This window comes from Echeneis naucrates, chromosome 9 (assembly GCF_900963305.1).
Source record: "Echeneis naucrates chromosome 9, fEcheNa1.1, whole genome shotgun sequence".
Classification (NCBI taxonomy): Eukaryota; Metazoa; Chordata; class Actinopteri; order Carangiformes; family Echeneidae; genus Echeneis; species Echeneis naucrates.
Window position 1 is genome coordinate 20,483,161 of NC_042519.1, and position 22,083 is coordinate 20,505,243.

Genomic DNA, 22,083 nt, shown 5'->3' on the forward strand with positions numbered 1-22,083 from the left:
AAGGTCTTTTTGAATGAAAAAAAAAAAAAGCCAAAACTTTCCAGTAAGACTTAGCTGCTCTTCTCTGTTTTATCATGGTAAACACAATATTTGGGGCTTTTGACTGTTGGTCATTAAAACAAAATGTCTTTTTGATGTTGTGTTGAGCTTCTGATTCTTGAACAAAATTCAAGATTACTGAATTATTGGTTGAGGTTGTTTTAAAAGTTTCAACAAGTGTTCTGATTCATCTGTGTTTTACCTTAAATGCCGTCTAATGGATGAGGAGTTACTCTGCAGCAGAGTCTCACACAGGACTGAAGCGACGTCTGGGTTCTGTCAAATGAGCCCACCCGCTATTTCACCTTTTAACGGTGTCACGACATGTCAGTCTCCAAATGAAGTGAACAACGTTGAGAAAATCCATTCTGGCTTTGAATGGAGTCAGGAGTCAACTGCGTAAAGCCCTTCAGGTGAACTACAGGTGTGATTTGTTGTGGAGCGATGGTGAAACTGATGGTAATTCCTTGACAGGTTTAACTTCACGATGAAAAGAAATGCAGGTTTGCTTTGATCCTTGATGTAAAGAACATTTTCGATAGATGCTGACAGAGAACATCTTCACGCACATCGAAAGAGAGGAGCTTTCAGAGCGACCTGTCAGTGGCTCTTTATCTCTGTGTCTTTATGTTTGATGTTTTTAAACCCTTTAAACCTCATAAGTGGGCTCAGGCAGGAGACTTTAGGACTGAACACATTTATTAGAACATCTTTCCAAAAAAACAAAAAACTAACAAAAAAGAACAACACAAACTAGTGCTACTTTGGCCGTGAAGGTAAAAGGAAAGCAAAAACAAGTTTCATTGTGGCTACTTTCAAAAGAGCTAAAGAGAATTTTCACTGAAAATCTACCATTCAGCTTCTTGAAATAAAAATAAGGAACACAACTAAAGCATTTGTACTAACACACAAAGAGGAAAACTCAAACCAAGCTGTTTGTTTCTGTTTGAAATCTTTTCCACTGAAAGTCTTTTTTTTTTTTTTTTAACGCATTTAGAGTTCTTAGTGCAACAAATCAGTTCAGTCATCTTCTCTATTTCTACTTTCTATCACTTGAAAGTCTGCACATCATCTTTTAACACCCCACAAATGAGCACTAACAAGCATTCAGCTGTGTTTTCATCGTCACACTTGTGTATGGCACAGTTGTCGTAGCTTCGTCAAGCCAGTTTGTCCACGGAGGCACCTGCATGGTCACGGTAAAAAGTCTTCTTGGCCACGTCGTCAAGATCACTGATGATTCTCCAGATATCATCACGCGCTCACGAGCCACTCCTGTTGGCCACAGTTATACCTGAGTAGGTATCAACAACACGGGATATTTCTGACTAACACAACTCAAATCTTTCCACTCATCTACCTACACAACACACAAACAGCAGTTCCCCCCCCCCCCCCCCCCCCCAACCAGTCCCTGAATGTGTTGGCACCTCCCAGCTGTTCGCCGCCAATCAGCACCAGGAAAACGACCTCCCCACCATTTCGAAGAACAACTTATTTGGCTTCCTGAAGTACCGGCAGAGCTTCTTGAAGGCCTGGCTGCTGAGGGGCGCGTGCGGCCGGCCTTTGGACTCGTCCAGGCACTTGTCGTGTCCGGCGGACAGGAGGCAGTAGAAGCCCTTGGTGGTGTTGTAGTAGAAGTTGTCGGGGCTGATCCTCGGCGGCAGGTCCAGAAACCTCTCCGCCTTTCTCAGCTCAGGGAAGGGATCTCTAATGAGTGCATCACCGTCCACCACGTGGATCTGCTCCAGAGGGAAGACCTCCAGCCAGCGGGCCAAATGCTGGTGGTACAGGCTCCTCTGCAGCGCCTTGTATCCAGGGTCGATGCGGCCTTTGCGCAGCAGGAGGTCCTCTAGCGTTTGGTAGGGCTTGTGGCGGGTCAGGCGGTTGTGGAGGACCTGGGTGTAGTCAGAAACTAGCCTTTCAGCCGGGTCCCGGACGATCAGCAACAGGCGTACGGCGGGATTCATGTCCCAGACATGTGCAGGAACCTGAGGAGCTGCGAAGTAGCCCGGAGTCTTCTCCACTGTCAGCTGACCAGGAAGGGTGAAGGGCATCTGGGCTCGGTACCAGGCCAGGCCTCGGCGGTAGTGCTCCTCTACATTGAAGTAGTGCACCTGAGAGAAGGACAGAATGCAGATCAGTATCAGTGAAGATGAAGAACACTCTCCCTCCATTTTTATATCACTTCTAAATGCAGCCGTTTCAAAAACTTTTCCTAATTAGTACTGAAAGAGGTTTTTTCTTTTTTTTTCCATTTGCCCCGTTGAACTTTGATTCTGACCTCATCACGTCCAGAACAATCTAAACTGTTCCCGACTTTGACGACTTGGCAGTCTTCACCTCAAACCACTCTGATTAAGATTTGTCTCTGTGCAACTTCTCTGGGACGGGCCTGTCATCATTCATATCCACGTACTGTAAGTCGGTGACACACTGGATATACGTTCACTTTGCTTTGCTTTTGTCTCTGCCTCTTTGCTTTGATGGAGATTTAATATTACAGAGTTAACTAGTCTTCTCTCTCTTCTCTCTGCCATTTGAGCTCGACAGTCGGGCTCAAATGGGAAAGAGAGGGGCAACTACAGTTCATCAGTACCCTGAATAACTATTCCAGTTAAGCAGACTCATCAGCTATTATAGCGCTGAAATCTGGTTTCCACCATTTATTTGTGTTTCATTAATAATTCCAGGTCCGCAGGTCAGTAATGATTATATATTCAACTCAACTTCAGTCACTAACACGGTTTAACTTTACAGCTCCGTAACGAGGCTCAGTTCTGAGCTGAGCTGCTTTTCTTGGAATTTAGAAATTCCAAGAAAATTCTCAGCTAAGCACAACATGGGAAAAGAGGTGAGGTGTGTGTGTGTGTGTGTGTGTGTGTGTGTGGAGCAGTGACTTCGTTGAAGAGAAATCTTTGTGCCGAAACAAATGTTCACTCTAAATGGCCCTCAGTCATGAACATTAGTTACTTTGAGCCTGAAGAAAAATAAACGAGTTGAATTGAATGAAAATGGATCCTGCCAACTGTTTTATTGAAGAAGGAAATCAGCCGTAGAGGCCAAAGCTGACTGTGAACATGATGAGTTAACCAGACAGACAGTGTCTAACCCTAACCCTCATCAGAGTCATCTCAATCAATATGCTTCAATACTAATATTAATATTTCTATCTTTGAAATATTGAATCTGAATCTGACAGCTGCCAAATGAATGTATTGATGCCGAATATACTCGAGTGCAGCTGCAGCACTTCAGTGACTTCCCTGATGATGTTTTACCTCCGCCTTCGCAACCTCCACATCTGGATGCAGGTTGAGCATCTCCAGCAGGGCCCTGGTTCCACCTTTCCGCACGCCGATGATGATGGCCCCGGGCAGCCGCTGCTGGGTGGCGTTGTAGGAGGAGGAGGAAGGCGACGACGAAGAGGAGAAGGTGGGAGGGCTGGAGCCCCCTGCGCGTAATTCCCTTAAGCACACAGACAGCTGAGTCTGCAGCAGCAGAAGCACCAGCAGCGCTAGTAGCACCGTCCACAGCATGGTGCCACACACACACACACAGACGTGGACTGAAGGCTATGTGCACGCACTCATGGAGCTCCCAGGTTTGCACTGAGTTGTGCTTGTTATCAGTCAGCAGGGAGCCTCCGGAGGGAGGGGGGGGGGCTCTTCACTCAGACAACCTGTGAGCCAACAGAAAGAATAAAGGTTATTTCCCTCTTTCACTCTCTCACTCTGGCTCTTTCTGCTCTATCTCTGCAAAGCCGAGAGAAACCTTTTGCGGTTTAACACCTTAAAAAAAGAACTGAAGTGAGACCTTTAATATATATTTTTTTGTTTGTTTAAACTTAAATGGAGACTCTAAATCCTGAAGTAAAGAAGCTACAGAGTCAAATCATAAAAATCTCCAATGAACAAAATGAATCCTGAAGTTATTTCATGAATCCTTGTTAGTCAATCTCCACATTATGAAAAACCCAAACAAAGGCTTTTTTAAACCCAATGTTCGACAGGATCCAATTGGAAATGGATAAAACAAAACAAACAGATCTTAATACAACACAAGAAAATGAAAAACAAGACAAAAACTACTGACACAATAATAACAGAAAAATAAGCAGAAGAAAACTGAGGGATGGGATAAAAACGGACGATGATTTATAGATTATGATATCAAATATTGTATGCAAATCGAATTTACTTGCTCGTGTGCTGAAATTTTCAGTGCATGTATGCATTTCTGTAGGCGAACGATTAAGACACGCTTACAGATGTCTGGAAGATGTGCGATTTTGAAAGTGACGGGAAACTGTGTGTCTCAATGGGACGCAATCATACACAGATGACGCCGTCAAACGCTCTCCGAGAAAACGACAAATATATGAAACGCTTCCCGTTAGAGGGGGAAGCCGAGCTGGCAAACACTCAGAGGCTGAGCATTTCTTCTCATCTCGCTCAGCAGTTGCTCCGTACAAACATGCTCGCTCTGCTGTTTGATGATTCCATGTGTGTGAGATCTTTCTGCATGCTAACATGCCATTTTTACAAAGTCCCTGCCCAAGCAGTTTTGGGTTTCAGCCCACAATATCAGACCGTGATGTGATTACGGCCAGAATATATTAAAGTATGAATCTGCATCTGAAGCAGACAGACAGAGGACGCATTGAGAATTAATGCTGTTATGAGTTTTACGGTCTCCAACACCCCTCTGAGTTCAGTCGGAGATGTTTCAGTAAGAAAACTCATTTTGACACATGCGTTCAAGGAGCCATCTGATCTTTCTTTGGAAACGCTTTTATATCAGCAGGGCAACAAATATCGTCTCGTCTGCTGCAAGAGAAAGCAACATCTGCGAGCGGCCACACAGGATCATCATCATCTCTGCACATGTGTGATTTTTCTCTGAGAGGCCACAAACACATGGGGACAGACTGACAGACTGACAGACTACCCCGCCGTATGGCGGCGTAGTGGTTGGTGCTGTTGCCCCGCGATGAGAAGGTTGTGGGTTTGGTTCCCGGCCTGGGGCCTCTCCGTGCCTGTGTGGGATTCCTCTCATTCATGTTTACATTGACTCTAAATTGTCTGTAGGTCTGAGTGGTTGTTGGCCCTGTGAGCGGCCCATGTGAGCTGGAAATGGATAAGTGGGGGAAGACAAAAGATTGGTTTCATTTGTTTAAGTTCATATATATGAATGCACCGTAACAAAAGTCACCGCCAGTTTTCAGAGACGATGAGTGTTCAGACTGTAAACTACAATGTGATAGATTATTATGTTTTTTTCAGTTTTTCTTTTATGAAGTTGAACAATCCTTGCTTTTATTTATCATTTGTCCTTTTGTTTCCTTTTTATTTATTTTTGCATATATCTTTAAAAACTTCATATACTTTCTGTACATTGAGCACATTTTCTGAAAAGAATACAAAAAAAACCCCAAAACCCAAAAACCCTTCAAATAAATATGTTTCTTTAGACGTGAGCTGTTTTTCATGCGGCTGTTGCTGCAGACAAACCGAGAAGAAAACAGTGAAAACACGTTTATGGACTGAGCTCAAGCCGTTCGTTTTTTTTTTTTTTTTATTTTATTCCCATCAACAGAACATTTCATGTTTGATTATTGAAGTGTCATTAAAATCTGCCCTCCTTTTGTTCTCCCCTGTCTGTGTATCGGAGTGGCTGAATTCTCTGATGAATAAGAATGTTCAGTCAGACAACTTCAAGTGTTGAAATTTGCATTTATTTTTTTATTTTTTTTATCCGTTGGGGCACAAACTCTTACTCGGTTTGCATTAACTCATCACATACAACAATACCTAACCCAAATTGTGCCGGCCCCAGGTGGAATAAAGCCGACGTTAGTGTCGCTACTTTGGCTCTGTGTGCTTCAGACACAGGTGAGGCCCGTTGCTCCGGTCCAGGTAAGAGTTCCACTTTATTCTTATTTTGTTCAGACTGTTAGCGAATGCAGTCGAGTGGAAAAATCTCTCAACAGAAAATCCATTGAGGACAGGAGCCGCAATCAGTTAGTTTATATTTGGTTTCATTTGTTAACACGCTCTCATGAATACAGAGCAGAGCAACAGCTGAGAAAAGTTTTTGCTTTTCTTTTGTGTTGCTTTGGTTTATGTGTCACATTAGGGCCGAAGTGAAATCCGCCTCTGAGGTTGATGTGTTGGTGTTTTAGTTCTTCCCTTTGACAAAATCTCTGGCTCTTCGGTAAAATGCTGTTTATTTCGGTCCTCCATTTCTTTATCACAGCGGGAATTTTTGTAAAACTAACACAACACACACTTGTTAACAATGTAAACTCCTCTTGTTTTTCTGTTGGTCCCATCTCTTTTCCTGTTGTTGCGATCGTGCCCAAGCCGCCCTGATGCGACTGACTTATTAATTAGTGTAACAATGTTCTGGTTCAGAGGAGGAACCCTGTCTGCTGATGTTCCTGTAGCAGAGCGCTAATTGTTCCTTCAGGGAGCGTCTCTGCAGCCCCGACCTTCTGTGCTCTCCCCTGGCTTGGTGATGTTGTCGTCATCGATGGTGCAACCGTCGCCCCTTTGTTCGTGGAGGTGTTGTGGTGAGCGAGCGTTCGCTTTGGGAAAAAAGAACTGCATCATTTTAGAGCCACGTGTATAAAAACAAGTCATTTCCACATTACGGTGCTTCTCTTCAGACGGTAGTAAAATGTCTTTGTGTCGTTTAGAGTTAATGCAGACATTAAAATCCATTTCATGGGCGCTGCCGGTAAATTAGAGCTTGTCCTTCTGGTCTGCTCTGATAGTGTTTCCTCTGTGCTGTTATGAAAAGAGCTGAATGAAGCGCTGATGTCAACTGATCCTTCAGACTGAAGACGCTCTGTCTCTTCCTGATTCGCTGACAAAGTCAAACATGCATTTCCTGTTTCAGTGAAAGCTCCAAAGTGAGACCGCCAGCGGTGAGACTGTGGAGGTCAAAGTTGAGCAAAGCTGACCTTTGACCTGGGGATCTCCACGGTCGGCTGCCTCAGACTCACAGGGAGGCTAAGGTGAAGCACGCGCTGCAGCTGAGGATTTCAAAATGAAATGATTTGTTTTGACGCATTTGAAAATAATTTTTGATGTGTCTGTGCCTTGACGGAGCTTCTTCAAGGGGTCAAGGATGAACTGGTTAAATTTTGTTCTCAAAGGTTAAAGGTCAGCTTCACAGTGACCTCACTAAAGCAAAGGTTTTGGCTTCATGAAGGTGAATCGCAGTAGCACCTTCAGGGAATATGTTCAGATTTAGCACAGACATTCACTTGGAGACAAGGACGAACTGATTAGAATTTAGCAGTCAAAGGTCAAAGGTCGAGGTCGAGTTGACGTCAGAAAATATATTTTCGCTCTAACAAGAGAATTCAGACACTAATTATGACACAAACTAACCTTAATTAGAATTTTTATCAGGATACAACAACAGCAAAACATTTTATATCCCACATTTTATGACGCTGCCACTCCAGAAGGGGAGATTTTAATCTCCTGCAATTTAACGGATTGATTGAGCCATAAAGCCACAAGGAAGTAATTCTGGTTTATTCTTGGTGTGTACCATCACTGTTTTTGTTCAACATATGATAAGACTACAAACTGCAGCATAAACCTCATTTAGCCTCCAATGAATCAAACGTCAGCGCAGCTCTCCCTCCTCCGTCTCAGAGACATTACGATTCTCATACCGGCAGCCACCCACCGCCTTTCCCCTGCTCCATTATTTCCTCACTACAAACCCATACTTTGGCTGAGGTCGCATGATTTATGTCGGCCTCGGTCACACGAACATGCGATGGAAATGTTTCCAGCGAAACGCAGCCGACGCCACTTGTCCAGCATGTGAACTCACATTAGCCGCCGGCTGCAAACAGCCACAGTCACAACGCAGACGCTCATTAATTTGACGTGGAGAGGCGAACCGTGGGTGGATGCCAATCAGCCCGCAGACTGTGTATGTGGGCAACTGAGCCAAAGAGGAAAACCTTTGGTCGCCGTGAGGCTGATGTGTGTGTGTGTGAGATACATGCTTTGTGTTACGTGGTTGCCTGAGTCCCTTGTGACTCCTCCGTCAGTGGGAATACTTACCTGCTGTCAAGCCTCTTCGCTTCCACCTCACATCATGACCCTCCTCTCCCTCCTCACCTTCCCTTGTCCCCTTAACCCTCACCTTTGTTCTGTTTCCTCAGCCTCTTTCTTCTCTCGATCTGCAGCTGTTTAGGATCTGCTAACAAACCCCAGCACCATGCTAATGGGCCTGCCCCAGAGCAGCCTCTTAGCGGCTCATAAATAAAACACAAGTGCACCTGAAATATATTTTTGAGTCAGTAAACTTATGATTCTTGAGGAATTAGAAAAACTGGGGTTGGTTTAGAAAGAACTCAAGAACGACTCTACTTAGCTGCACCATTTTCTCAGATATTTTGATACTAAAACTCTTATTTCTCATGTCAGTCCTAAATACTGTTTATATTTATATACAATTCATAATCCCTTCATACAATTTTTCTTGAAATATACATGAAAAGGTAAAAGGAAATTAAATTAAGAAGAATTAAGAATTAAATTAAGAAAAATTCATTTTTAAAGCAAAAACTTCCGTCTGTCTGTGATTTACATTATTCTGTTTACAGCTGCTTCACTGTCTCGTTTTAAATGAGACGATGCTCTAAAAAGTTTGCTGGGTGAAAATATCTGCACTAAATGACGAGTAACGATTTCATGATCCTTCAGGCTCGGCCTTGTTGGTATATAAGACACAAAGTCTGAACCAAATGGCCGACTTAATTTGCACCACTTAATGGGCTGGACGGCCCTTTTTATCGGCGCTGCAAGAGCTCTGAGTTTGCCTCTTGGCTCTGCTCAATGAGGCTCATATGAGTCATTGCGAGTCCTTGTCTTCGCCACTCATCCCTTCTCATGATTCACATTAGCTAGCATGGATGGGAGAACAAACAACAACAACAAAAACAACGACGACGCCAGGACTGTCAATGATGCGTGAATTCTCCATATTGACGAACACAAGTATCTCACCAGGCCGGGGAAGATAGAGATGGAAAGAAGGAAAAGGGGGCAAGGGGGGGGAGGGGGGAGTGTAATTATCTGTGAAAGGCAGATGCTGTCATGTGCATTTTGGGAGAGTCCCCACATCTTAAAAGTTTTGTGTGTGTGTGTGCGTTGTCTCATCTGCATGTGTGCAGTGCCTTTTGTGTGAGTACGCAGCGTGCGATCCAGGCCCTTGGAAATATCTTTTTACTGAGCGGTGGTATTTGGGTGGGGGGTTGTGGGGGTTGGGGGGCGGTGGGGGAAGGATTATCCTGTACAGAAAGATGCAGGGTGGCAGGGAGGGAGGAGACGGGCGGCAGGGAGGCAGGATCGGGCTGAGGTATAGTTTGCCTGTGTGTGTGTGTGTGTGTGTGTGTGTGTGTGTGTGTATTTGTGTGTGTGTGTTTGTGTGTGTGTGCTCTGCAGGGGGGGGGGGGGTGTTCCTGGTTGGGGGTGGCATTGGTGAAACGCTTCGGATTGCCAAGCCTGTCATATCACCATGGCTGTGAGAGTCAGATAAAACTCTGTCTGTCCTCCTCCCTTTATTTTGTCTTCATCCAGCCCTCCCTCCCTCCTCATCCGTCTCTCTTTCACACTCCGGACTCCCCCCCCCCCCCCCCCCCCCTTTTTTTTTATTTTGCTGGATCCCACCTTCATTTCCGTAGCCATTTGTCTTTCCAGAATCGCAGTTTTTCTTTTTTTGGTGCGGTTTTCTGTCTGTCTACATGCACCTTCTTATGCTCAGCTCCCGATCACGTCATGCCCACAGAGATGATTGCGTTTCAGAATAACAAAGGAAATGTAATGAGGCTGGTCCCATTTCCCATCTTGTGCCCATTACCCGCCTGGAGAGGACATGTCCAGCGCTCGGAGGGGGGTCTGTAATCAAAATTGATGAAGCCATCTGAGAAAGACGGGAATCGGTCATGCTTCCAAATCGGGTCGGCCGTGGGTGCTCTCATTGCGTTCCCCCAGTTATTGCATGGAAAAGATGGCCGACAATGAACATTGAGAATGGTGGTTTGTGATGTTGGACGATATTTGGAGTTCACCCAGCTTCCTTTAGCCTCCTCAGAAAAGCCCTCAAGCCCAACAAAGCGTCCTATCTGCTGCCAGTTCATAGATTTCACAGACAAGATGAAAGAAACGCGAGACGTGAATGAAGGACCGAAAACAGTCCAGGAGTTTTGCCTCCTCCGGGCACTCTGTCCATTTGAACGAGGAGCCGGAGGCGGCAGGTACTGAGTCTGAGGAAAGGCTGCACAGAGGGACATTTGATCTTTTCCTCAGAGATTGAGAGTTAAGAAGAAAAAACAGGCCGATCCAGGCAGAGCTAGACAAGAGCCTCTTCCTCTCCCTTCATCTCTCTCCCACAAGTTTGTCTGTGTTGCCAAAGCTGATTTACTTCTGCACAATATAAAATACTCGTTCCTGAAACGACAGGTAATATTTACGCTGCTGACCTCTGGATGCTCGTCGTTTGGTCTTACAGAACTGCTGTTAAGGTTCGTGTAACAATAACAACTTGGTTAGGGAGAAAAAGAGCATCATTTGGACTAAAATTAGGTAATAGTTCATCTCCGAGAAACGCCGTCATCGTGGCTGCGGGTCATAATTAAAGCGTAGGTGGCAGCCACAGGCTGTATTGGAGGAAAATACAGCTAATTGTGCCATCTTTCTTGACAGACAAAAAGGAAACAAAGAGATCTGATGGTATTTAAAAAAAAAAAAACAATCAGCATTTATTATAAAAACAAAGCACGCTCTATCGCACCATATTAATATTTGGTTATTGTTATGAAAATGAAGGCGTGCTAAAGGGAAAACACAGACTCAGGCACTTCGCATTATGTTTAAGTGCAAATCGCAATTATATTGAAGCAGTAAAGATGCAAAGATTACAAAATACCCAAGAAGGAAATCCGAAGCTGTGACAGCTGGCCAAGCCACTCAGTCCTGAAGTAACAGTCGGTTAAATTCAACAGATCAGGTTAGAAGCTAGTTTTAGTTTTCAAATGAGCTGAACTGAGCCACAGAGGGGTCCAGGCTGACTCCCAACTGTGTGGTTTTTTTTACAGGTATTTCACTAGCTGGCGATGCCAAAAAGCCAAGAAGTGAGACTTCAGAGCAAAAAAACGCTGAACTATATCCACGTATCTCTGGATGAGCAGAGGCACACGACGGCTTATAATGTCAGACAACGAACAAATGTAAATAAATAAATCATCATCTCAACAACGATCATTTGTTGTGAGCGCAGAACCGCATTCTGCATTCATTTCTTTTCTATGAACTGAGAGAATTAGCAGCATAATGAAATGTTAAAACAAAAGCATTCACGCGTCCTTTTAGTCTCTCAGCAACACAGGTGAGGCGGACGCCCCCACTCTGCTTTTGTCATTTTATTTTTTGGCCTCTTTGTTTCTTTCCAGCTCACTCTGACCTTTACTGAGGTCTGTCCATCTTTTACCCATCAGCCCCCTGCTGCTTTTTGAATTAGACTTTTTCCTGAAATATATATATAAAAAAAAAGGACTCCCTGAGCAGCCCAGTGGCCCCCACACTCACCAGCCTCTCAACCCCCTCATCATCTTATTCACTCACACATGCATAACACCCAGATAACCTCCCCCTCTCCCCCCGCTGCATCTTCAGCCGTGCATGTTCCAAGATCTGGGTCAGCCATATCGAACACCACAACGCCTGCTCCTGCCCCTCTACGGTGTGTGTTTACTGTGTTTGGGGCATTAACAGTGAACGTGTATGTGCATGTCTGAGCGTGTGTGTGAAGAAGGAACTGGGGATGGTTATTTTTGATTATTTGTGAAAGGAATCTTTTGCATGGGCGCGTGCGGGCATAAAAAAAGGAAGCCATTTTTGGCAGAGCCATATTGTGGACGTGCGTGTACATTTTGTTAATTAAAAGAGCTTTTGGTTTAAATGTCTTGACATCGCTGCTGGCAGGCGTGTGTGTGTCTGTGTGTTTGTGTTTAGATGGCCCATCTGGCACAGAGTCCTACACATGGCATTTAAATTTAAAAAGGTGAGACAGAGTGTTGTCGTGACGCCTTTTCCTGCCAGTTTGGCTTTTTCTGTCTGCGTCGATCTCGATCCCCAGTCCAAACTGCTCCAGAGTTTCCACAGATTTGAAAAACGCCATGCTAGCTCCCTGATTGGCTCTCATCAGTCCTGACTGCGAACGGAGAAACGAGCAATGAGTTCCTAACCCAGTTGTCTTTCTACAACTGAAGAGCGGACGATCTGTGTGTGTGTGTTCAGGTGTGTGTGTCCAGGTGTGTTGCTGCGGAGCGAAGACGCTGCCTGGATGGAGATTGTTCTCATTTTAAAATGAAAACTTCGTTTATTACGGAGTTACATCTGTGACCAGTGAGTTGTGTCCGTTTTAATGAATTCTTGCTGCATAAAGGCAAAATTCAATCATTCCCCACATTCACCCGGGGGCCTGACTCACACGGGAGCATTCACACAATGTGTTCAGCTGTTGTCGAAGTTCATGTTGGCAACCAAAGAATATGGCATCGAATTATAGTGAAACAATATGATGCTTTAAAAAAAAACAAGACCTTTTTTTTAATGATATGAATAAATTTGGATTAGAGGAAACCTGCAGGAGGACTAATGAGTGAATAAATAAATAAGAACATCCATTCCAGTAGGAGCCAGAGTATTTCTCTTCTACTTATGCCTATTACATTGTGAGTTACAGGCTAAGATGTTAACTGTTTAATTCCCTAACCCCTCAGCCCTCCACCGAAAGATATTTTATTGAGTAATAAAGCGTTTGAGGTATATTGGGACAAACATAAAGGAAATAAAAAACAAATGGAAAGCGGTGGAAGTGAATTCTGTCAGATTTTCTGGGTGATAACTTTGAGGTATCACATTATTTCATCCACTGCAGGCGTTCTGCTTTACTCATACTCCTGTTCACATCTTTGATTGCAAGCTCTCTCTCTCTCACACACACACACACACACACACACACACACACTGGCAGACATATGTGATCTCTCTCACAGTGACTGAAGCCCCCGACAGCTTGGCCTGACAGTGAGGGCAGCCTGACCCATCGAAGTGGATTTAACCCAACTGTCACTGAGGCAAAGAGGCACACTCGAGGGGTGTAGGATAGCTCTATCTGTGTGTGTGTGTGTTCGGAGGATGAGGAATGGGAGGATTTGGGCGTGCCCCTAATGGCACGTTGGCCAGGTCAGCATTTCTGGGGCAACAGACACCATCAGCGTGTTTTTTCTGGTGAATTCAGCCTCGTTTGTTGTACGTGCGAGTATCACGCTTGTGTACATATGGGAGTCTGAAACGAGGGCAAGCCGACAGATGGGGGCGGGAAAGTTGTGTCTGGTCAATATCATCACGGGCCAGTGAGCCTAAATATTATCTGGATCCTGGACTGGAGTTTTTCTGGGGTTACTCACTGCCACCAAACCGAAAACGAAACGAAAGAAAAACCCAGACCCCCCGCTGAGGCCAAAGGCAAACGACCTACGCCGGACATCACAGATGATGTCATGGATTCCTCCCCGAACTGTTGTGATCAGGAAAGGGAAAAAAAAAAGAACAGATGAAGAGAGAGGAAGACATAATGTACCTGCATCATCAGGTGTGTTTGGGCTCCCGCTGGCAGCTTACCATGGCAACGACTGTTTACCTCCCTCTCACCTGGGCAGTGAACCCCAGGGGGCCGAGGATTATTAACACGAGGAGATTGGGAGGGATGGAAAAAGAGAAAGAGCGACAGAGAGAGAATCAGGGGGACGGAGGGAGGGAGGAGGAGGATCCAGATGATGCCACAGTTGGTGTGGTAGTAAAGCCAAACGGTGCCCTACAGTGACTGTAATAAGCCAAACTGGCTGCTGGTGACTTAGCTGTCCGAAAGGGATGATTAGCCCGAGTGGGGTCTCGAATGCTGGGCCCGAAAGTCAGAGATAGACAGAGATCCCGGTAAGCAGCAGCTGTTGGGATTATTAAAGCCGCACCAGTCGGAGATAAAGCCTACACTTCGTATGTGTAACCAATTTTCCACAAAGCGTAGTCGTGTTTTATTGCCGGTGGGAGAGAAGAAGGAGGGTAAAACTGGATGGATGGAAGGAGGAGTCAACGACACACAGGACTGCTTTCAAGAAGAGTTTCTGGGAATCCGTAAAATCCTCCTTTTGTTTCCAAACCGAATCAAACTGACTGACAACACCAACCGTGATGGCCCGGTCCAATAGGTCGGCTCCACACAGAAGGATAAGGCAGCCGTGTCCTGATGTCTTTTTCTCTTATCGGTTTCAGTGCCAAAGTGTCCTTTACATTCTTTACTGTACACGCAAATAGACGAAACTCAAACAAATCCAGAGAACATTCCTCATCGATCAGCGCAGTGCAAACATTCACAACGCAGAAATTTAAATTCAGGAGATGAACGATAGCGTTTCCTCCATTTCTGCTGTTTTTGTGGGTTTTTATTACATAGAGTTCTCAATAGGTGTGTGTGTGTGTGTGTGTGTGTGTGCGTAAAGACAGAAACATTTGTGTCATACCAACAGGGAGCAGGGAGGACAAAGACGACAGAGACGCCTACCAACCCGACTGTCGACGCACGCACACGTATTCACACAAATAAACACTCTGTGTGTGTTGTCGGACAAATCATAGTGTAATCACTGCATCTGCTCTGTTGTTATTTTTTAGGGAGCTCTGCTTGTGGCGTTTCCTTTCTTTCTCTCTTTCTCTTGGAGCTCAGCGTCCCACTGACTTTCCTGACTGGCCCACTCACACACATTCGCACACTCAAACACACGAATGGCACACACGCACACTTTCACACGTCAATAAACAAATCCAAAAGCCCACCCATACTCAAACGCACACACAGAAACATGTGCGTGCAACACATTCTTTTCACATTCTTACACACATATGCACATGCATATATTCACACACACACACACACACACCCAGGACATGAGGCGCCTGGCAGGAGGTGGTTTTGATTGACCAAGCACTTTATGGCTCTTAAATAGCTTTATTCCCTTCCTACTTAACCCACACAAACAACCTCCTTGCACCCTGCACCACACCACAGACACACACACGGACACACACAGCCATCTTCGGCCATCTCTGCGCCTGGAAATTAATGAGAGCCATCACTAACCTCACACACCCGGCTCATGACTCAAACTCCCTCATACTGTCTGAAATCCACCAAGGTCACGCTGCAAATCTCCCGCTCTGCTCTGTCCCTCTGGATTCTGTCACCTTGATTCGATCCTTTTTTCTTTTCTTTTTTTTGTTACATTTTGGACACCGTCCAGGATTCAAGTCAAATGATTTTGTTACTGTACTGAGGGTCGATACATGGGTGATTGGGCTGATTGATTTTAATTGGCAGGACACCAGGAGGCAGGAGGGCGGAGGCGGTGCCATCAGTCAGGAAGATTGGATCAGGGCTCTGCAGTTCTTTACAAGTCCACATTTGATCTCTGTCGTGGTCAAAGAGGGCGAGACTCAAGAGGTATTTTGGGCTTCGGTCTGAGTTTATTTGGCAGTTTGGAAACGTATCAGAATCAGTAATCCATGAGGTGACACGCACCACGAAAGGTTGTGCGCACACCGCACACCGCACACCGCACAGCTCCTGTTTGGGCCTCTCCTCTCTGTCACATTCGTCCCATATCTGAAGGGCTCATTCAGGGTGAGTGGGAAGATCTTCCTTCAGCCTGAAAACTCCAGCTTGAGCTTGCTGTGGTGACAGACGTCCCATTGTGCTGGCGTGCCCTTGAGCCAGACGCTGAAACCCCCGTCTGAGGAAAACTCGCACCAGGGATCAATGCAGCATGTGATAACTAAGTTCAGAGTGCAGACCTGAGTGCTTCACTATCAAGTCAGCAGCAAACTTTGGATGTTGAGCGGCCAAAACAATCTCTGTCTTATCTTATGAAACTGTGCTGATGATGTCTCAGCAAAACACGAAAACTAGATTGCAGACAGATAAACTTCTGTAAGATGCTAAAATTAAACCCTGGCGTTTCTCCGGCTGTTGTGCCTGCAGGCTTTTTTTTTTCTTGTGAGAGCAGATTGGAATGAAACTGGTGAATTTAATTCAGCGCACCATGATGAGACGAGATCGTGAAAATGACTCTTAAAAGTTTCAGTTGCATGTCTGTTGCTGCTGTGTGTGTGTGTGTGTGAGATGCTAATTGGCTCATTGACTGCACTGGGAGACGTCCCGACCACAAAGCAGAGCCCACCGAGCTGCGTTTGGGAGGCGTCTGACAGATGTTGATGGTTACACAAGTACGATGAATTACACGCACACACACACACTCTCGCCGTAATGCTTTTTCACACACTAATGCGTACATATGCATGTGACCAAATTTCCTGATTTTTGTCAGCTGAAAAAGGGACGACTTTTCAGTTAGTGTGTCTGTGTCCGGTTCAGTGCGCTTCACAGGACGTATGCACTTTGCTCATAAATAAAGGCCATGCATTATTCAAGGCTGCTCCTCCAGCTAATGCCCCTTAATGTGCCCAAACAGCCATAATGTACTTTGCTGCTAAGGTGGCATCTCACAGACACACACACACACACACACACACATGCGTCAAACCTGTGCCTCTAGATTTGACTTAGTTTCTTTAGCAGTGCTGCTCTCAGATCATCCCCACGGTCCTACTTTTCTAAAATAAAAAAGAAAAAGTCCATTCCACTTTTGATCCAAAGTGCTCTGGATCACACTGTCTGGCCATGTTTCCACCGATTTCTGCCTGATTCTTCACTGTCACTGTTTCCGTCCTCCACTCCTCCCTCAGACTTCTGCACACTGACTCTTTGTCTTTTTTTTTTTTTTTTTGAACGGAAAAGATATCTGAGTACAGTTCCAACTCCGACTTCTCTGCAGCATTAGGATTTTGTCTGAACCCGGATTTGGTGGCTGTGAAGCTCCGAGAGCAGAGCGTCCCAAAAGTGCGTAATCTTAATCAGTTTTTAGGGGAAATGAAATCGATTCAGTTCGGAGGTACGCAGGCAACGGTTCAGAGCAAAATGTAACAAATAAAAAATCCCAGAAACAGCATAAAATTGGTTTGAAGGGGGAATGTTTATTCCCACTGTTTTGCTTGTCTGCATTTTATTGACAGTGTTTTATGTTCTAATCAGTTCGTAATTGATTTGCCTGTTTGCTGCCTCAGGTTTTAATTGCTTTGGCAGTTTGTGATAATGTTTTGTTTTGGTCTTAGTGGAACACTTTAACTTTTCTGAAGCGTAATATAACTCTGCCAACTCAATTTATGTTTGCAGTGATAAATAATGCATTTCAAAGCAGGCTTTTTTTTTTTTTAGGCCTGCTTTCCTGAATTTGGTGTCATTGGATTTAATTATTTGAAACATTCAGAACAGAAAGTGTTTGCAGGGATCCCTGGTAGTTTCTAAGGTTTTAAGTTCATTGCACTTTATATGAATTCATAATGATTTTTATTTTTTATTTTTGGCCGGAAAAAGTTTGGAAATTGTTCCCTCTTTGGGACAAAAATGGTTTTCCGGTGAAACTTGATATTTAGGTCCACTCTCTCTGCTGTCAAAACGCTGTTAATGCCACAGATGAACAGCAGATGACCTTAAACACTAGCTGGTGAAAGGAAATGGAGCATTTAGCAGCTAAAGTAGTATATTTCGCTCTGACGGCGGTGGAGACCAAAACAGAGGCAAAAGCAGACTGAGCATTTCGGGGGAAAAAGAAAGGCTCCAAATTAAACCCTGAGTTGTTCTATGTCTGCTGGATGAGCAGCTGTTTTGTGATAAATCTCAACACGTCATAGAGAAAGGGGGTGTTTGTTGTTATCGTTGGTTTAAGGATCACACCGTTAAGCATTCGTCCAATACGGCCACCTACCGAAGGCATACCTCGTTTCATTAGACCAATCCTCGGTGGCGACAATATCAGTTTTCATTTTATTTATTTCTGGTGCCTTTTTACTGCCATATTTCAGAACAGTGGCATCATTTTTAACCGGTCTGGCTGCAACAAAAGTTGTTGACTGCTCAGCAGCACGCACGACTTTAACTTTATACTGTTCAGGGCGACTGTCAACTTCTGCGTACGCAAACAGAGCTGACGACTTGATGACAGTGAGCAGAATTTCCTTGGAAGCTTATCCACACAAATGGATTACGGATGATCGTTGTTGCTGAGGTACACAGTTGTTTAATCTCACATGCTGGTGTAACATTAACCGGTCATGTGACCAGTGATTACTCACGTTTTTGTTTTGTTTTTTTTTTCAGGTACACAAAACACGCCTCACTCGGTTAACACACACACACACACAGGCCAGAAAACAGCTCTCTGTCTTTCTGGAAAAAAAAACCCACAGCAGACACCCAAACTGCTCTGAGTGACTACTTCACCTCTTTAAAGTCTGTTTCAATCCTTCATCCGCTCCGCAGAAGGTGTTGACTGTCAGGATGCACACTCACCAAAATGTGTTCAGAGCTGAGACACATGCTGATAAAATGCTCTGTAAGAGTTTTGTTTTTTATTTTTATCTCAGAAAAGAGACGAGACCAAACAAAACAAAATGCCAAGGAGAGCACAATAAATTCTTATGTGGATTTTGACCTTTGCAACAAGTTTCCCAAGCTAGAGCGAGAACATATTTCTCTTTTCTGAGTCTCTTCCTTCTGTAAGACGTGGATCATTAAGCTGTGTGCTGAAAGTCCTTTTTTATGACAGCGACATTGTCAAGACATCTGTTTATTATGAAGTTCTGACAAAGTTTAGTTCAAAATGGTTGTTTTCAGGCTGGGAGGTTTTTCAGGGTTTCGCTTACTGCAACGCCTGCATCAACAGCGCTGGTCAGGGTTTAAAGAAACCAATATTGACCGTTGAAAAATAAAGCAAACAGTGCTATCTGAAGGCAAAGTCTGTTTTGAAGCAGCAGCTTTTTTCCTTTCTTTTTGAAGTCAAACCAACTTGTTCTGATTTCGAATTTCCGAATCCAGGTCAGCATCTTATCGGAAAGCGCCTCATCTTTACACTCTTGAATTTCTCTTCTTCATACATGCAACTTCTTTCTGTCTTGGCAGAAAGAAAAAAAAAGTTCACCCCTCAGAGAGAGAGTGAACAAAAAAACAAGCCTCCGCCAGGCTATGAACTTGCAATGCGGAGCAGTGAGAGGTCATAAACTCTGAGAGCTCATGTGACCTTTGCGCAGGTACAGCCACCCCCATCAGCCTGAATGGAACGTTAGGCTTCTGTTTCATGACGTGCATTTACTGCGTTATGTGTAAATATTGGCTGTGACGCTCACAGCGTGGAGGTGTTTTTAGTGTCATCATAAAGGAGAGGGGGAGAGAGGAAGGGCAAGATGAATAAAGAGGCTCTTACCTGGCTGATATTTTCCCAAAATGTGTCTTTCTCCTCCTCTTCCTCCGGCACTTCTTCTTCTTTTATGCTCTTCTTTCTCTTTCTCACTTCCTTCCTTCCTTTCTTCCTTCTTTCCTTCCTCTTGTCAGCTTTGCTTCAGCTTCCTGGGCGTCGCTGAGGAGGTGTGTGTGTGTAGTGTCTGGGCATGTGTGTGTGTGTGTGTGTGTGTGAGCTGTGTGTAAGCTGGTAAGAGAGCAGCTCTGCTTTGTGCTGCCGACCTCGCTGAGCGTGTTGTTGCAACTGAGTGACTGAGAGAGAGCGAGAGAGGGAGTGTGTGTATGTGTGTGTGTGTGTGTGAGAGAGATTTGTTCACACACAAACACATCTCTGCCTCAGGGAAACACCCTCTCCTGCTCCTCCTTCCTCCTCCTCTTGTGTTTTTAATTTCTCTCCCATCAGGTTTGTTTCCCGTCTCTCTCTGTCTGCTCGCCGGTGGAGTAAAACATCTCCACTCCTTCGTCCCTGCTGCATTTCAACTCGAGCTGATCCTCCAGCTTGATTTTCAGATTTGAACCTCCTCCTTTGTTGTCTTTCCTTCTCGTATCTCAGATTCAGATGAATCATAAATAAGTCACAGAGAGCTGGCACAAAGCGCCACGAACGAAGGCGAGGAAACAACACCCCGTGTCTCTGCTGGGTTTCTCTTTGTAAGCTGTTGCTTTTTGTGCAAATTTGTAAAAATGCATTTAATCTTTTTGAACTTTCCCTGTTTCTTTGAACGTTCAGAGAGATTTAATTGGGGCAGCAGGTGAGAAAACAGAAAGGACACTTTTCACTTTTCAAATAATTTCGGGGACTTTTTTTTGCTCTTCTTTTTTGTGGCTCAGTTTGTTATTTAGCACGAAGCAAAAGTTGGAGTTGCCTTAAAATGTTGAATCAAGGTCTGATCTTTCTCTCTTTGTCTGTTTAGAGTCTCCAAATAATAAGTGAAAAATATGCAAATGTTTAGAAACAAAGATACTGTCGGCTTGGTTCCCTTAATGAAAGTGTATGGGCCACATCATAGATAACTAAAAAAAAAAAAAAATTAAAAAAAAAAAATGTTGAAATTTTCCATCCCTTTCAACAACACAACACCTCAGAATAAAACTGGGGAGGGTGGAGCTAAAAAGATGAGCGCCTGACTGAACACTGACAGGCAACTGAACGAGACAGCAATCAGTTTAACCTTGAGGACGCCGCTACTCAGTTTTGTTTAAGCCCATTGCAGCGATTACAGAATTTAGCTTTAGCCTGCTAATCTGCTCTTGATCCACATTAAACTGCTCCTCAGGAGGCTGAGCAGAGGCGCCTGTTTTTTGGGTTTTTTTGTGGACGAGCATCAGTATGAGGAGTATTTGGAGGCTTTTGCTGCTCCAGCTCGTCGTTCTTGAAATTAGGCGGTGAGAATGAGGTTAACGCTCAGACTTTCAGATTTAATTCCAGGGCGTTTACATCCACATGGGATTGTAACCCCCAATTGTACAAAACACCCTGAAGGGCGAGGAGGGCTGCGAGTCGTACTCTTATCCGCGCAGGGATATGAAAAATGAATGAAATGAAAACACCCTTCAAGATGAACACTGGGACTTTAACCTCAAGTTCAACCTCGTCCCCAAACAATTAATCTTACTTTGTATGAGCAAATGCCTCCATTTTATATCAATGGAAGCAATTTCTGTAAAAGAAAAAGACAAAAGTATCTTTTGGGGATCTTAATTTGCAAACAGACACTCAAGAGTGTGAGCTGATTGGGAACCCAACAGGAGAGACATCAGTCTTTTCTACATTGTGATATCCACAAGGTCAGAGAGCGGATGAGTTATGTGTTATTCTGATTATAGTCCTCCACTTTCTTGCCCTTGGACTAAAGCGGTTTTCACGTGTGTGAAGACATAAAAACATGAAATGCACAATTTTCTTCCTTTAATCTTTTTTTGAATGGTCATTATAAAGATTGAGGATTTATCTGCATCCCTCCACTTTCGCCTCAGTATTCAACCGCCATCAGCAACTAATTCATATTGCACTTTGTTAGCAAATGCCACCAGCTTCACATCAACATGTGCATCCTTCATTTCCCGACATTATCAGCTCAAGCAAAAGGGCACCTGGTTAAAGGAAAAGGTGATTTCTTTCACTGCTTTATGATTTCCAGCCCCGACCACTGGCGGCTTCATTCCTAAGACGTCTTACACTGAGGGGACCTAATTCCTTCGACGCGGGTGAGAAATTTTAAAATATATTTCATCAAAATAGTGAAGTAATTCCCTTTAACAGCTGGGATCTGTAGTTCTTTCAAATTGCTCAAAACTTTGCTCAAACAGGAGCAAAGGTTTATATTTGGGATGGGATTATTTTAAGCAGCGAATTAATCCACATTTACTCTAATGAACATTTCCTGCAGCAGGGGTGCGTATTTGCAGGACCGGATTAAATGAACCAGTGTGTGTCTTTGCGGCAGTCGAGGAACGTTGTGATGAGGCTCATTAACGTGGAAAAAGGTGGAAGATATAAAACGGTAAAGCTCTTGACTTGTAACAGCGTTTTTTTTTTTT

General features: G+C 44.3%; 1 protein-coding gene across 1 annotated transcript; it reads right to left on the bottom strand.

Moving 5' to 3' along the window:
- Positions 1 to 1,449: 1,449 nt before the first annotated feature.
- Positions 1,450 to 19,771, bottom strand: hs3st1l2 (heparan sulfate (glucosamine) 3-O-sulfotransferase 1-like 2). The gene is made up of 3 exons (XM_029510801.1): positions 19,508 to 19,771; positions 3,321 to 3,721; positions 1,450 to 2,156 (listed from the first exon to the last, which is right to left on the bottom strand). The coding sequence occupies exons 2-3, from the start codon at positions 3,576 to 3,578 to the stop codon at positions 1,491 to 1,493; spliced, it is 924 nt and encodes a 307-aa protein (XP_029366661.1). The 5' UTR covers positions 3,579 to 3,721; positions 19,508 to 19,771; the 3' UTR covers positions 1,450 to 1,490.
- Between the last annotated feature and the right edge of the window lie 2,312 nt (positions 19,772 to 22,083).

Excerpts from the sequence above, each read along its gene's own strand:
- hs3st1l2 (XM_029510801.1), bottom strand. The coding sequence starts at position 3,578 with ATGCTGTGGACGGTGCTACTAGCGCTGCTGGTGCTTCTGCTGCTGCAG. Across the intron at positions 2,157-3,320 it reads TGGAGGTTGCGAAGGCGGAG|GTGCACTACTTCAATGTAGA; the intron begins GTAAAACATCAT and ends TCCTTCTCTCAG.